General features: G+C 43.5%; 1 protein-coding gene across 6 annotated transcripts in view; it reads left to right on the plus strand.

Annotated features, from left to right (window-relative positions):
* LOC115159426 (AP2-associated protein kinase 1) overlaps nt 1-13,304 on the plus strand; it is a 31,165-nt gene that overhangs the window by 7,353 nt on the left and 10,508 nt on the right. For 3 of the 6 annotated variants that reach the window (XM_029709128.1, XM_029709130.1, XM_029709133.1), the window contains exons 5-19: nt 1,315-1,436; nt 1,642-1,723; nt 2,008-2,140; nt 2,374-2,477; nt 2,738-2,832; nt 3,034-3,185; nt 5,147-5,307; nt 6,433-6,846; nt 7,317-7,477; nt 7,585-7,814; nt 7,977-8,072; nt 8,671-8,763; nt 11,329-11,433; nt 11,771-11,872; nt 13,120-13,269. In XM_029709128.1, the coding sequence (XP_029564988.1) occupies nt 1,315-1,436; nt 1,642-1,723; nt 2,008-2,140; nt 2,374-2,477; nt 2,738-2,832; nt 3,034-3,185; nt 5,147-5,307; nt 6,433-6,846; nt 7,317-7,477; nt 7,585-7,814; nt 7,977-8,072; nt 8,671-8,763; nt 11,329-11,433; nt 11,771-11,872; nt 13,120-13,269 (2,200 nt within the window). The remainder of the gene's footprint in view (nt 1-1,314; nt 1,437-1,641; nt 1,724-2,007; nt 2,141-2,373; nt 2,478-2,737; nt 2,833-3,033; nt 3,186-5,146; nt 5,308-6,432; nt 6,847-7,316; nt 7,478-7,584; nt 7,815-7,976; nt 8,073-8,670; nt 8,764-11,328; nt 11,434-11,770; nt 11,873-13,119; nt 13,270-13,304) is intronic. The other 3 variants (XM_029709129.1, XM_029709132.1, XM_029709131.1) reach the window with 3 other exon arrangements.

The following is a 13,304-nucleotide window of genomic DNA, read 5'->3' on the forward strand; positions in this document are numbered from 1 at the left end:
CGGGAAAGTATTCAGATCCCGTGATTTTTTTTCTACATTTTGTTAGGTTACAGCCTTATTCTAAAATGGATTAAATTATTCGTTTTTTCCATCAATCTACACACAATACCCAGTAATGACAAAGCAAAAACAGGTTTTTAGAAATGTTTGCCAATTTATAAAAAATACAAACAGAAATATCACATTTACATAACAATTCAGACCCTTTACTCAGTACTTTGTTGAAGCAGCGATTACAGCATCGAGTCTTCTTGGGTATGACGCTACAAGCCTGGCACACCTGTATTTGGGGAGTTTCTCCCATTCTTCTCTGCAGATCCTCTCAAGCTCTGTCAGGTTGGATGGGGAGCGTTGCTGCACAGCTATTTTCAGGTTTCTCCAGAGATGTTTGATCGGGTTCAAGTCCGGGCTCTGGCTGGACCACTCAAGGATATTCAGAGACTTGTCCTGAAGCCACTCCTGCAAGGTGTTGCCTCTGTGCTTAGGGTCGTTGTCCTGTTGGAAGGTTAACCTTCACCCCAGTCTGAGGTCCTGAGCGCTCTGGAGCAGGTTTTCATCAAGGATCTCTCGGTACTTTGCACCGTTCATCTTTCCCTCGATCCTTATTAGTCTCCCAATCCCTGCCTCTGATAAACATCCCCACAGCATGATGCTGCCACCACCATGCTTCACTGTAGTGATGGTGCCAGGTTTCCTCCAGATGTCACGCTTGGCATTCGGGCCAAAGAGTTCAATCTTGGTTTCATCAGACCAGAGAATCTCGTTTGTATTTTGGCAAACTCCAAGCGTGGTGTCATGTGCCTCTTTACTGAGGAACGGCTTCCGTCTAACCACTCTACCATAAAGGCCTGATTGGTGGAGTGCTACAGAGATGGTTGTCCTTCTGGAAGATTCTCCCATCTCCACAGAGGAGCTCTGTCAGCGTGACCATCGGGTTCTTGGTCACCTCCCTGACAAAGGCCCTTCTCCCTGGATTGCTCAGTTTGGCCGGGCGGCCAGCTCTAGGAAGAGGTGGTTCCAAACTTCTTCTGAATACTTATGTATATGTGATATTTTCTTTTTTTAAATTTCATACATTTGCAAAAATGTCTAAAAACCTGTTTTTGCTTTCACATTATGGGGTATTGTGTGTATATTGATGAGGAGGAAAAACAATTTAATCAATTTTAGAATAAGGCTGTATCGTAATAAAATGTGGAAAAGTTCAGGGGTCTGAATACTTTCCAAATGCACTGTATACCGTTCAGCAGACACTTTCATATTTTATCCTTCTCTGGCTTTGCTTGACTTTTCTTCTCTTTTGTATCTCTGCAGGTGGAGAACATCCTGTTACATGATAAAGGCCACTATGTGCTGTGTGACTTTGGCAGTGCTACCAATAAGTTCCAGAACCCGCAGATTGAAGGAGTGCCAATAGTCGATGACGAAATAAAAAAGTTTGTGAACTTGCTTAGCTTAATATGCTGCCCTTTTATTTCCTTTGACTTTAGCTTTTTTTTTTTACAGCTGTAGAAGAATACAGTTCAGAGGAATATATGCCTTTTCAGCCGAGCCTCGTCAGAGGTTAGCCTTGTGTTAGTTCAATACGCTTCATGGTGTTCTTTATCCTCCTTTCTGTGGCCTTGTCCTATTCTCTCTCAGGTACACCACTCTGTCATATCGTGCTCCTGAGATGGTAAACCTTTACAACAGCAAGATTATCACTACTAAAGCTGACATATGGGTGAGTGGATGTTGTATTTTAGATCTAAACTTTAGTCATGGTATTATTGCCAGCTTCTGATTTGTTTGGGGCTTTTTTACAGTACACTTTGTAGCGTATCTGTCACAGAATGCTCATGAAACTAAATGAAAACTTCAAGCTAATATTTGGTTTAGTTAGTACAGTAGGAAGTTAGAAGAGCCATATTTGTGTGGAGAAGCCTTTTCCCTTCAGGTTTCTCGAGGCATTTAGGTGTTGGCTCTAAATGGTATGTAACTTTATTATTGTGTGTGTGTTCTCTCCAGGCGATGGGCTGTTTGCTGTATAAGCTGTGCTACTTCACTCTACCGTTCGGGGAGAGTCAGGTGGCCATCTGTGATGCCAGCTTCACCATTCCTGACAATTCCCGCTACTCCTACAACCTGCACTGCCTCATCCGTCAGTATTCCACCATTCACTGTATCTGCTATGGAAATTAGTGTAGATTCTACAATGCCATTACGTATTTTATGAGTCCTGTACTACATGTTACGTCCTTATCTAACCGTGCTTAATCTATAGGTTGTGGGTTAGTCAGTGTGTTGCTTTTCTCTCTTCTGGTGTGGTTCAGTTGGTCTCACTTTTTCTCTCATATTTCCACCTCTGCTTCTCATTCTGTTGGTGTTTGTCAGGGTACATGCTGGAGCCCGACCCTGACAAAAGGCCTGACATCTACCAGGTGTCCTACTTTGCTTTTAAATTGGCTCGTCGGGATTGCCCTGTTCAGAATGTGAAGGTTAGTCTCTCTGCTCTGTGGTCAGGGTGACCTCTGTAGTGGGGGGGGGTGACCTTTTCTAGTCTGTATGTCTGTCTCTCTCTGCTCGGGGAATAGTCTGTGGATTGGTCTCTTAACGGGCTCTGAGCCAGACCTACCAATGTTCTGTTCAGTCCATGCTCTGAAGCTATTGGATGTGCTTGTCATCTGTTGTCATGTGGTTCCATTCCCTCCTAAATATAAATGTACAATACTTTCATCTCTAATCTACCCCCATATAGAACTCTCCAATTCCTGCTCAACTCCCTGAGCCAATCAAAGCCAGTGAGGCAGCTGCAGCGAAGAAGAGCCAGAGCCAGACACAGAGTAAGGCCAGGTAAGTCTGTGTGCTGGTGTTTGTCATACAGGGGGGCTGCCTGAGTAATCTTCTGGTTGTTGTTGTTATACACACCAGTATTGAGGCTAGTGTCCTTATTTTCTTGTCAGTTGTGTGTTCTCTGTTCAGTTTTGACATCATTCATAAGGTAATTTCGTACCATTGACAAGTTGATCACCAACACTGACCTTTGTCCCCCAGGTTGACAGATCCTGTCCCCACCACTGAGACCTCCATCACGCCCCGGCAGAGGCCCAAAGCTGGCCATGCCCAGCCCAACGCTGGCATCCTACCCATTCAACCGGCTGCCCTCACCCCTCGGAAACGGGCCAATCTCCCTGCCCTTCCTCTAGGTATGTACCATCCGGCCACTCTGCCGTTGTACTGCAATTAGGCTAACATTGGTTTATTTGGAGGCATGTTAGGTACTCAATACATACACAGAAGCGACTGAGGTAGATTCTCTACCCCAGGCCGGAACTTACTTACTAATCATTTGTAGACTGCAAATTGACCGCAAGAAGCCCCAACAGATATATTTGACTAAAACATAATCATTTAAAATGTTCCTTACATCAGCATACGATCACGTGAACCTCTATTTATTTTGCAGGAAGAAATCTCTTTAGATGCATCATCTTGTTTTCAAGAGTGTCCAAATGAAGAAAAAAAACAAATACTTGGTAACAAGAATAATATGGCAGCTACTGTATTATAATAATAATAATAATTAATAATAATAATAATAATGTGAAACTTACATAAACAGCATGAAGTTATACAACTACTAGGCCTAAAACTACTAAAAACTACAGATATAACTACTTATACAACTAATAAAACTAGGTACCTATAATACTGTATATTAATGCATACATATTTACAAATATCTTCACGTTGATGTTTCTATTAGTAAAAAACATTATTATGAGTGTGGAAGAAAAAATCCTGAATTCAAATCACTTGGAGTTGATTTTCCTGGTGTTTTTACACTTATGTCCAACAATGAAAATCCTCCTCACCCTTTTTGTTTTTGCTCAGAACCCTGCTCTACCCTAATGGCAGCATGCTAAGTTGGACAACATTTCAGTAGATGGAGGACATTGAGTATTAGCCATGATAAATAAATGTCTGTAAGTGGGCATGTACCAGAAGAAGCTAGGTAGCTCACATCGAGCTGAACCTGAACTGACCTGAAACACACTTGTTTTCCCCCCAGTTTTGATAAATCCAAAATATTATCTTAAGGCTCAAACTGCTCAGAACATTCTGCCAAATTTGCTGGAATTATTTCTCAAATGAGATCCAAGTTATATTTAGTAAAACATGATATGGCTCTCATTAGAAACCGATGGAGAGAACACTTGGCTTGTCTGTTTAGTCTCTCAACAGTGTCATCTAATGAGGTCTTACCAGAGAGTTGCCGTGCTCTGATCATTTTTCCCGCCTCTAACCAGACTGACTGCTCTAGAGCAGAATGACGCCACTTTGTTTTTGTGCTGCTTTTCCACCAGTGAAAGACAGGACACTGGAGAGTTGTGTACTTGTGTTTGCATTTTGATGGGGAATTACCTTAACTCAATTATTTAACCACTCAGAGCCAAGCCACTCACTGCTTGTGATACCTGCCATGTCTAATTATGTTACTGTATTTCTCAACAGGGAGGTAATGCAGTTAACAAACAAAATAACACTTAACAGCCAATTCATTTCCGTATCTATTAGACCACATTACCATGGCAGCAGCATTATGCAGATGGACCATAGGCTAAGCTAATTCCCTATAAATCCTATAGGACATGAACTGTTATTGTTGCGAAAAAAAGAAGAAAAAAAATCCCTTTCACCAATTACACTTCTTCTCAACGACAACTCTTCCATGAACCTTATGGTTTGCGGAAAGCGTATATGGCAGCCAAAAAGATGGTTGCGTTACATTGGCAAGAGCCTCCGTCTCTGCCATGGCATCAATGGGGGTGCTTTGGAAATGGCTTACATGGAACTTTCTCTGTCCCGTATGCTTGGTGCTAAAGAGACAAATGTTGAGCTGTGGACTACTGTTATTGAACAAATAAGATGACTGCTATAATATCTGCAGTAAACGGGGTCCTGTGGGGATGGGTGGGTGTTTTAGTCTTGGTCCTAACTGTTGTCTTGTCTGTGTACCATTAAATAAACAAATGTAAATACATTTTATATTTCTGTCCTTTAACGTAATGTGTGACGACATCATTTTATGTATGTATATAGCATGAAAAATATATTTAAATTGTTTCATGGCTTGTATAGTAACCAGATTATGTACTCCTTGCAGGAGTCAACTTAAACCTTGCCCAGCAAGCGGCAGCCCTCCAATCACAGAAGGCACAGACCACAGCTCCGCCTCAGCCAGTGACCGGCCGTTCACAGAACCCTCCTAGTCAGGCCACACTTCAGCTGGGTGGAAAGCCCCAAGCTGGTACTCAGCAGAAGCAGGTAAAGTCAGGCAGCCACCCAAGCCCACAGCCATACCACCCTGCATCCCACTGCTGGCTTGTCTCTGAAGTTAAGCAGGGTTGGGTCTGGTCGATCCCACTCTTAGCAGCGTTAGCAGAAAGTGGAGGTTGACTGTTCTCAGGGATACAATGTCTCAGAATGAGTGCTTATCCAGGATCAGGTCCCCCCTGTCCATGACGCAATTTTATTTATTGTTATTTAAAAGGGAAAAACTGATCTCAAATCAGCATTCCTGCTCTGAGAAGCGACCACAGATACTGAAGATTTCTAATTTGAATTGTGATAAGCTTTCTGGTGCAGAAATAACTGACATCACCAAGTGGGTGCTTCCATGTTGGTGGTGGATGACGTGAGTTTCCTCCATAGTGCTCTGAGGATCGAAGTTTTTAAAGAATTACAGTACAAACCACAGAGTGTATATATATATATATATATATATATATATATATATATATATATATATATATATATATATATATATATATATATATATATATATATATAATAAAAAATTTTATTTTTTTTTACACACAAATGTGTTAATATAATTGCTAAAAAAAACAATTTGAATGAAAATGTTCCTCTCTATACTCTAAGGGGTCTGGAGAAATGTAGATATTGTGTAGGATTTTGTTGCTTAGTGAATTCAGGACACTTATACCAGCTGTAAAATACCATCTGTAAGAGGAGTTGCGGCTCAGGGTTGGGTTATTGTTCAGTCGCCCCTTGTATAGACTGTGTCATGGAACAAGCTTAGATAAGGAGAGAAGTCAAGTGCAGGAAACTGTTGACCAAACAGAGAAGTGAGCATTAAAGAGGAAAACGGACCAGACGGTACCACACAATGGCTCCCCATTACATTTTCATGAGATGACATGTTTTACAGTCTCCGATTTATAACAAAGACACAAGCAATGGCGTAATGAGTCCTTAGTTTTTAAGTAGGGAAGGCAGTTCTCCGGTATTATATGTATCGTTCTGAACCCACGATAACAGCCACATGCATTCTTAGTGGCACACTGTGTTGTCTGTGTGTAAAGCAGCTTTGTCTTCGTTGTCATGGTTTGTTGACGCTGTGTGCTGTCGTCCGTCTTTGTGTGGTAGCCAGGGCAACTGCAGCAGCAGCCAATCGCAGGAGCAGCAGTCACCGCAGCAGGGGGAGGAGTCCCACCTGTGCAGGCCAAGACGGAGGCCCCGAGTGCCCCACTACAGGCCGTGCCTCCCTCGCTGGCCAGTCCCACCCCCCAGAAGGCCCAGGTCCCGTCTAGCCCAGCCCCACCCAAAGCCCCAGCACGTCGTAAGCAGGCCGGCCAGAGCCAGGCCCAGCAGCAGCCAAACGCTCAGCCCACTCCAGCCCAACCTCCGGCTGCACAGCAGCCTACAGCTCCGCAGCAACCAGTTCCTCTACAACCAGTTGCCCAGCAACCAGTGTCCCAGCTAGAAGCGGCCCAGCAGCCACCTGCCCAGGCCCAGTCCATCCCTGCTAAAACCAGTCAGAACACAGCTGAGACAGAGACGGTAACATACCTGCAGCCTGCAACAAGTCCTCTCCCTGAGCTGTCAGACACACTCAAAGCCTGCTTGAAAGTGACATCAGGCCATCCGTTGTTTCACCCAGCCATCCATCGTCATGGCAATGCCATCAGCCTTCATCGTTTTCCTGTCTTTTCGGTTTTGTTCATTTGAGTGTTGTTCTCTTAGTACCTTAAAACCCCCTGCGAAATCCATTGTGATCCTTGTGAACGTTTGAATTATCCTCATTTCGGTGTGATAGACTTTTGTTTTACCCTTTTGCCTGTCCATTTTTTTCACTTTAAATGTATTATTTTACTTTGTTCGCCTCATTTTCTTTTGTGTTGTATGTATTTGGCATTGAAGTTATTCATTAGTGTTATTGGGTTTAGTTCTTTACAATGAGTCTCCTCTTCTTCCCCCTATTTGTGTTGTTTAGATGATCTGTTTCTTCCTCTCTCTCTCTGTCACTCCAGACTTCTCTTCCTGCTCTGTCCAAGACTCCGCCCCGCTCTCCAAAGGCTGCAGAGCGCACCCCGAGTGACTTTACCCAGAATTGGGTCGGTGGGCTACCTGGAAGTGACTCCACCCAGCCACTGCAAGAGGCCACAGCAGAAGATGGCCTCAACCAGTTAATGTAAGATATGGAGAAACGACATCATCACTTGAAATATCAGCCTTAATTAAACATATTTAGTTTTGAATGTGTAACAACAAGTTGACCTGGCCTTTGTGTTTTTCCAGATCTGTTGGTACAATTCCACCCAATTCTACCCAGTCCCTTCAGCAGAGTATGTGTGAACCAGCCCAGGATGGCAACTTTGCTGCCTTTGCCCCTTCCCCTGCCTCTGCCCCTGGCCCTCCCATCGGCTCCCTCAGTCAGCCTGCCTGGAACCCTTTTGGGGATGATGACTTCTCCAATCTCAGTGCGGAGCATCTGATTAACAAAGACTTGGTTGACGAACAGACTGATGGTAAGGCTGTGCGTGCGTGTGTGAAATAATGTGTTCATAATTCTAAGAGATGGGAGCTAAAAGTACATTCTTACACCTAATTTGTAATATATCCTCTGCTGTACTAGTATTTCAAACCAGATAAAGCTGCAGTATAAGTTACTTTGTCTTTTTCGCTGTTAGACGTGTCTGCAGAGGTTGAGACGGCCCCCACAGAGGACCTGATACCTGGCCTGCTAGAGGTCTCCTCCCCTGGAGAAACAGACCCCCAATCTGCTGGTGAGACCCTTCTCATCTTCATCACTCATATCTCCCTACTGTATATCCCTCAGATATTCCCATAGCTCCTTTGTTCTTCCTATAGCGATCACGTCCTCCATCCTCCCATTACAAACAGCTACAGTGACATACCCATAGAAATCCTATAAAACACTGTTCTATGTCATTCTATGGCCATAAGGGAAGGGAACTCTGTTGCTACCCAACTCTCCAAACAAGGTGCATGAAATGAGGAGCAAACTGAAGTGAAGAGAAAATTCAGCAGCTCTTGGAGGACAGTAGAAGTTCATAAAAGTGCTTCTATATTCCTGCTGAGTGAATGGTCCTCTCTGTGACCTCATCAATGGCCCTCTGAACGCTAAGACATTTCTATCTGAAAGCTTTCATTAAGTCTGTATGCGCAAATCCCTAGCTAGCCATTTAATGGGACGTCTTCACTGAATAACTTACCAAGAAAACACTGTCACTTTACCTTGAGCGCTCCATCATCTCTACTTCTAATCAGACGGAGATGGACATGCCGTACTTTGTGTATCTCTGAAGTGTTCATTAGTGTGTTTGTTGTTTTCCCCCGCCTCGCTACTTACTGTACAAGTAGAGCAATCTGAAGACCTCCTTGGCCTGGATACAGGAGAGTCTTTGTTGACTGTTCCGGTCCCGTTCAGCGTCCTAGCACTCTCAGACACTCCAGGTAAGGAAGTGCCCTTTTCTATTGTGTAAAAGCACAATCCAAATCACTTAACTCGCGTATCAACATGACATACTGTGATGCTGGCAATCTATTGTCAACGTTAAGACCAGAATTAGGGTGTAAATTCAATCTGGGAATCTACTTTAAGTTCAGAGCTCTCGGGTTTGAGAGTGCCAGAGCACAGAATAGTTAATGAATTTACGAACAACATGTGTCTGTTGTTAGGACAGGTGCCAGTAAACATTGACTAAAAACTGAATTAAATTGTTGCCAGTAACACCGTTACAAGGAATAACCATCTAGGGGCGGCAGGTAGCCTAGGGGTTAGAGCGTTGGGCCAGTAACCGAAAGGTTGCTGGATCGAATCCCGTAGCTGACAAGGTAAAAATCTGTCGTTCTGCCCCTGAACAAGGCAGTTAACCCACTGTTCCCAGTAAGCCACCATTGTAAATAAGAATTTGTTCTTAACTGACTTGCCAAGTTAAATAAAGGTTACATTTAAAAAAAATACTAATTACATGAAAACAGTCTAACCAGCTCTGCTATGGTGAGTAAAATGGTTAGAGTGATCTCTCTCTGTGTATCTAAAAGTAGCTAGCAATCTAGCCAATGTTCGCTAGTTAGCTTCGGTGCTTGACTGCTGTTGTGAGGTCAGAACGCTCTGATCAACCCTACTCCTCGGCCAGTGTCTCCAGTGTGCGCTCTGAATGCTCTGAATTTACAAACGGCCCAGAGTTAATTTACAAAGGCACCCATGGTATCCACACGCAATTAGTGTTTCTTAGTGGTCATGGCAACCCTGGACTGTTCCACTTAGTGGTTCTCAAAAACCTTTCAAAGCCTCTTTTCTTGATTCAGCCTAAAATAAAGCCCAAAATAATGCAGCACTTCAAATTGTAACATGTGGCATTTTGGTCTAAGGAAGTGAAAATACTGCTAGTCACGTTGCTAGCAATGATGTACAGTGCTCTCTCCCCCCAGTTTAAGGGGCTGTAGTGGACTTGTTTTCTGTACCTTGGTCCGTGACAGTCCACTGGCTCAGCTGTAAGTACATAGTGGAGAGGCAGGTGTGGGTTGTGTTGTGAGAACCTGGTGTGCAGAGTGGTCTTTAGGAGTAACCCCAGCTAGTGGACGTAGCTACTAGCTAGCCCTCTCTGTGTGACCGTTTTTATTCATCTGGTGTGAAAGTAACATTTAGGGTTTTGTGGCTGTGTGAACAAACATCTCATTGTTTTGCTTTGAGAGTACTACTTTTAAATGCATTTTAACTGGCCTGTTGGAATGTGGTGGAAAGAAAGCTTATAAAAACATTTCTTCAACGTGAGCGGTTCCTCAGCAAATAGATTCTTTGCCCTAGAAGAACCTCTTGCTCTCCTGTAGGGAGAGATTCTTTCCTTTATTTAGCTCTGTTCTAATGTAATCAATTAATTTATCCCCAACCAAATTTTTTCAATTTTCTAATTTCTTTCTCTTTTTTGTTTAAGCCACTGGTACGTAAAGAAAACATTTTTCTACTATTTTTATTGCATTTAATTTGGCTATTTGGAGCTAGGGGACACTTGTGGCCACCCGTGTGGCCCAGTTGGTAGAGCATGGCACATTTGTAATTTATTTAACCTTTATTTAACTAGACAAGTCAGTGAAGAACAAATTCTTATTTACAATGATGGCCTAGGACCAGTGCGTTAACGTAACTGCCGTGTTCAGGGGCAGAACGACAGATTTCTATCTTGTCAGCTCGGGGATTCGATCAAGCAACCTTTTGGTTACTGACCCAACGCCCTAACCACGAGGCTACCTGCCGCCCCAAACATGTCACGCCAGGGTTGGGGGTTTGATTCCCACGGGTGACCAGTATGAAAACGTTTTTAAAAAGTATGCCCTCACTACTGTAAATCGCTCTGGATTAGAGCGTCTCCATATTTACATTTAAGTAATTTAGAATTAATCAGCAATGTTCCTTCGTTGGCTCCCCATGAACTGCGGTGCTACCGTTTACACTATACCAGGAAATGGCCCTTAACGGTATGCGTGGGTTGGGAGTGGTCATAGTTGTAGTAGTTGTATAGGCCTATACGTAAGTGATAAATTATGTTGTTCTGTACATTCTCTGCAAATAATGGGTGATGCATGCTTGGAGGATCCACGGAGTGCATCTTTGGAGTAGATTAGTTCCAGGAAATGTACATGATTTCTGAAAATGTAAATACGATATTGTGGTCTCTACTTCCATCACATGATGTGCTGGAGCAGTGCCATCATTTGCCCTCGTTGAACACCCATCCCCCCCACATTCCCCATTCCTTATAGCATAGCTCCCTTTGCTTTTCTTCCTTTCTATTCATCACTTGTCCTTCACCCTCTTCTCATCTCTCTCTCTCTCTCTCTTTCTTCACCCCTTTTCTCCATCCTCACCTGCACTGCTCAATTCGATGGTGTTTGCTGTTCTGGCCATGACTATGTGAAATGCTGTACTCGCTCGGTGGAGTAATGCTGCCACTCACTTTTTCTTACTGTTCTCTCCATTTTCTCCTCCTTGCTCTTCTTTTCTCTCTGGGCCTATAGAGAAGCTTATTGAGGGACTGAAGTCCCCTGATACACACCTCCTGCTCCCTGACCTCCTGTCCATGGCTGATCCTTTTAGTGGCACTATGGAGGAGGCTGTCAATGGTAATAGTACTTTGTCTTTCAGCCTCTCCTGGAGATTTCACAACTGTACCCACTTTTACATTGCTCTCCAAAAGTCAAGGTTTTCCATTGAATGCTCCATGGCAATGTCCTCCATCTGCCCTGTGTTTATCTTATTTTGTTCTCTTGTGGGTGTCTTCTTAATCCCTCACTTTCTCCCTGTCTCCGCCTCCCTTCCTTGTTCTCCGCCTCCCTTTCTCTGCTTCCCGCTCGCCTTCTCTTCTTCCCTCCCTCTCTCTCTCTCTCTCTCTCTCTCTCTCTCTCTCTCTCTCTCTCTCTCTCTCTCTCTCTCTCTCTCTCTCTCTCTACACGTGTACAGTAGTGGGTCCAACAGAGGAGTCTCTGGTGAGTCTGGACTTTCTGATCCCTGGTCTGGAAGCTCCTGTGTCCCAGTCTGAGACAGACTCTGCACTGCTTCCTGGTTAGTTTCTGTCTCACAGGCAAGACGACACGCAATCTAGATGTTGCCAGAATACAATGCAACAGTGGAAGATAATGATTTAGAGCCGAGGAAACAAAAAGGTTTAGGTTGACGTTTTAACTGATAATACCAGCTCCACAATGGTATTGGGTCATTGTGTAAGGTTTTCAGAGGATGGAATGAAGCCATTGAGTACAATGACCACGGTTGATTGATATTTGGAGTGTTTGTCTATTATTAGCCTGGTTAGTCCAGTTGCTGACGTGTCATTCACAACCAATGTTCTGATTCAAAACTGACATGAAATAAAATGGCTAATTGAAATGGAGAAATGGAAAAAGCATAGGCCCACTTCAACTCTATGAAAAACAGATGACGGTGACCTTGTACAACTATTATTCACAGGACAAGGCTGGGTTTTGAGAATTGGGACGTTTATTATGCTGTGTATTTCATGCAGGGCTCTGTAATTGCATCACCCGGGCCTTTGTTGAATGATTTGAAGATGCAAGCAAGAATACATCACATCTGTGTAGTCTTATTACTGGACAGGGCATGGTACAATGACTCACTTACTGTTGGATACTTTGATGTGTAGTGCCTCTATTACCATACATTCTATAGCATGACATTTTAAAGGCCCAATGTAGCCGTTTTTATATCAATAGCAAATAATTTCTGGGTAATAATTAACTCACTGTAATAGATTTCCATTAAAATGGGCAAAAATTGCTTTTTTTGCCCCCAAAAATCTCAAGCAAGAATTTAGCTGGGAATAGTGTAGGTGGGGAGGGGAAAACTGAAAACTAGCTGTTATTGGCAGAGAGATTTAGAACGTTCTTTGTTATCGGTCTATTAACCAATTTATCACATGGTGATATCACCATGGAAAGCCAAAACTCCCGCCCATGCAAACCTGCTGGTTAGAAGGTCCTGTGTAGATTGTATTTTCAACAAGCAACCCTCCGGAATAACACTGATCACATTTGCTCACACTTTTTTTTTTTTTACAGTGTTAGTTTCATCAGCTGTTGTACAATAGGATACAAAACACAGGAAACCAGAATTTTGACTGCACTGAGCCTTTAATAAGTTATACTAGGAACATGTGGAGTATTTTTCATACTTTGTCCTTGGTGCTTTAAAATGTTTTACTATACATTATACAGTGATTCATTTATACTGAACTAACAATTCCTATTACCTCGTCTAACTCTCGCCGCCTCTGCCCTCCCTCCCTCCCCCAGACCCCCTGCTTGGAGAAGACACTCTGCTGGGCTGCTCTCTCATCTCTCCCCCCTCTGGAGCCTCCTCTCTCTCCTCTGCTCCCGCTACCACTGGGTCTGTTCTGGATGAGTTTGACCTGGTATCTGCGGGTTGCACCCAGCTGCTGGCAGGTAAGGCACACCCACAAGCCCGAACTGTACCACTT

Source organism: Salmo trutta, chromosome 23, assembly GCF_901001165.1.
Source record: "Salmo trutta chromosome 23, fSalTru1.1, whole genome shotgun sequence".
Taxonomy (NCBI): domain Eukaryota; kingdom Metazoa; phylum Chordata; class Actinopteri; order Salmoniformes; family Salmonidae; genus Salmo; species Salmo trutta.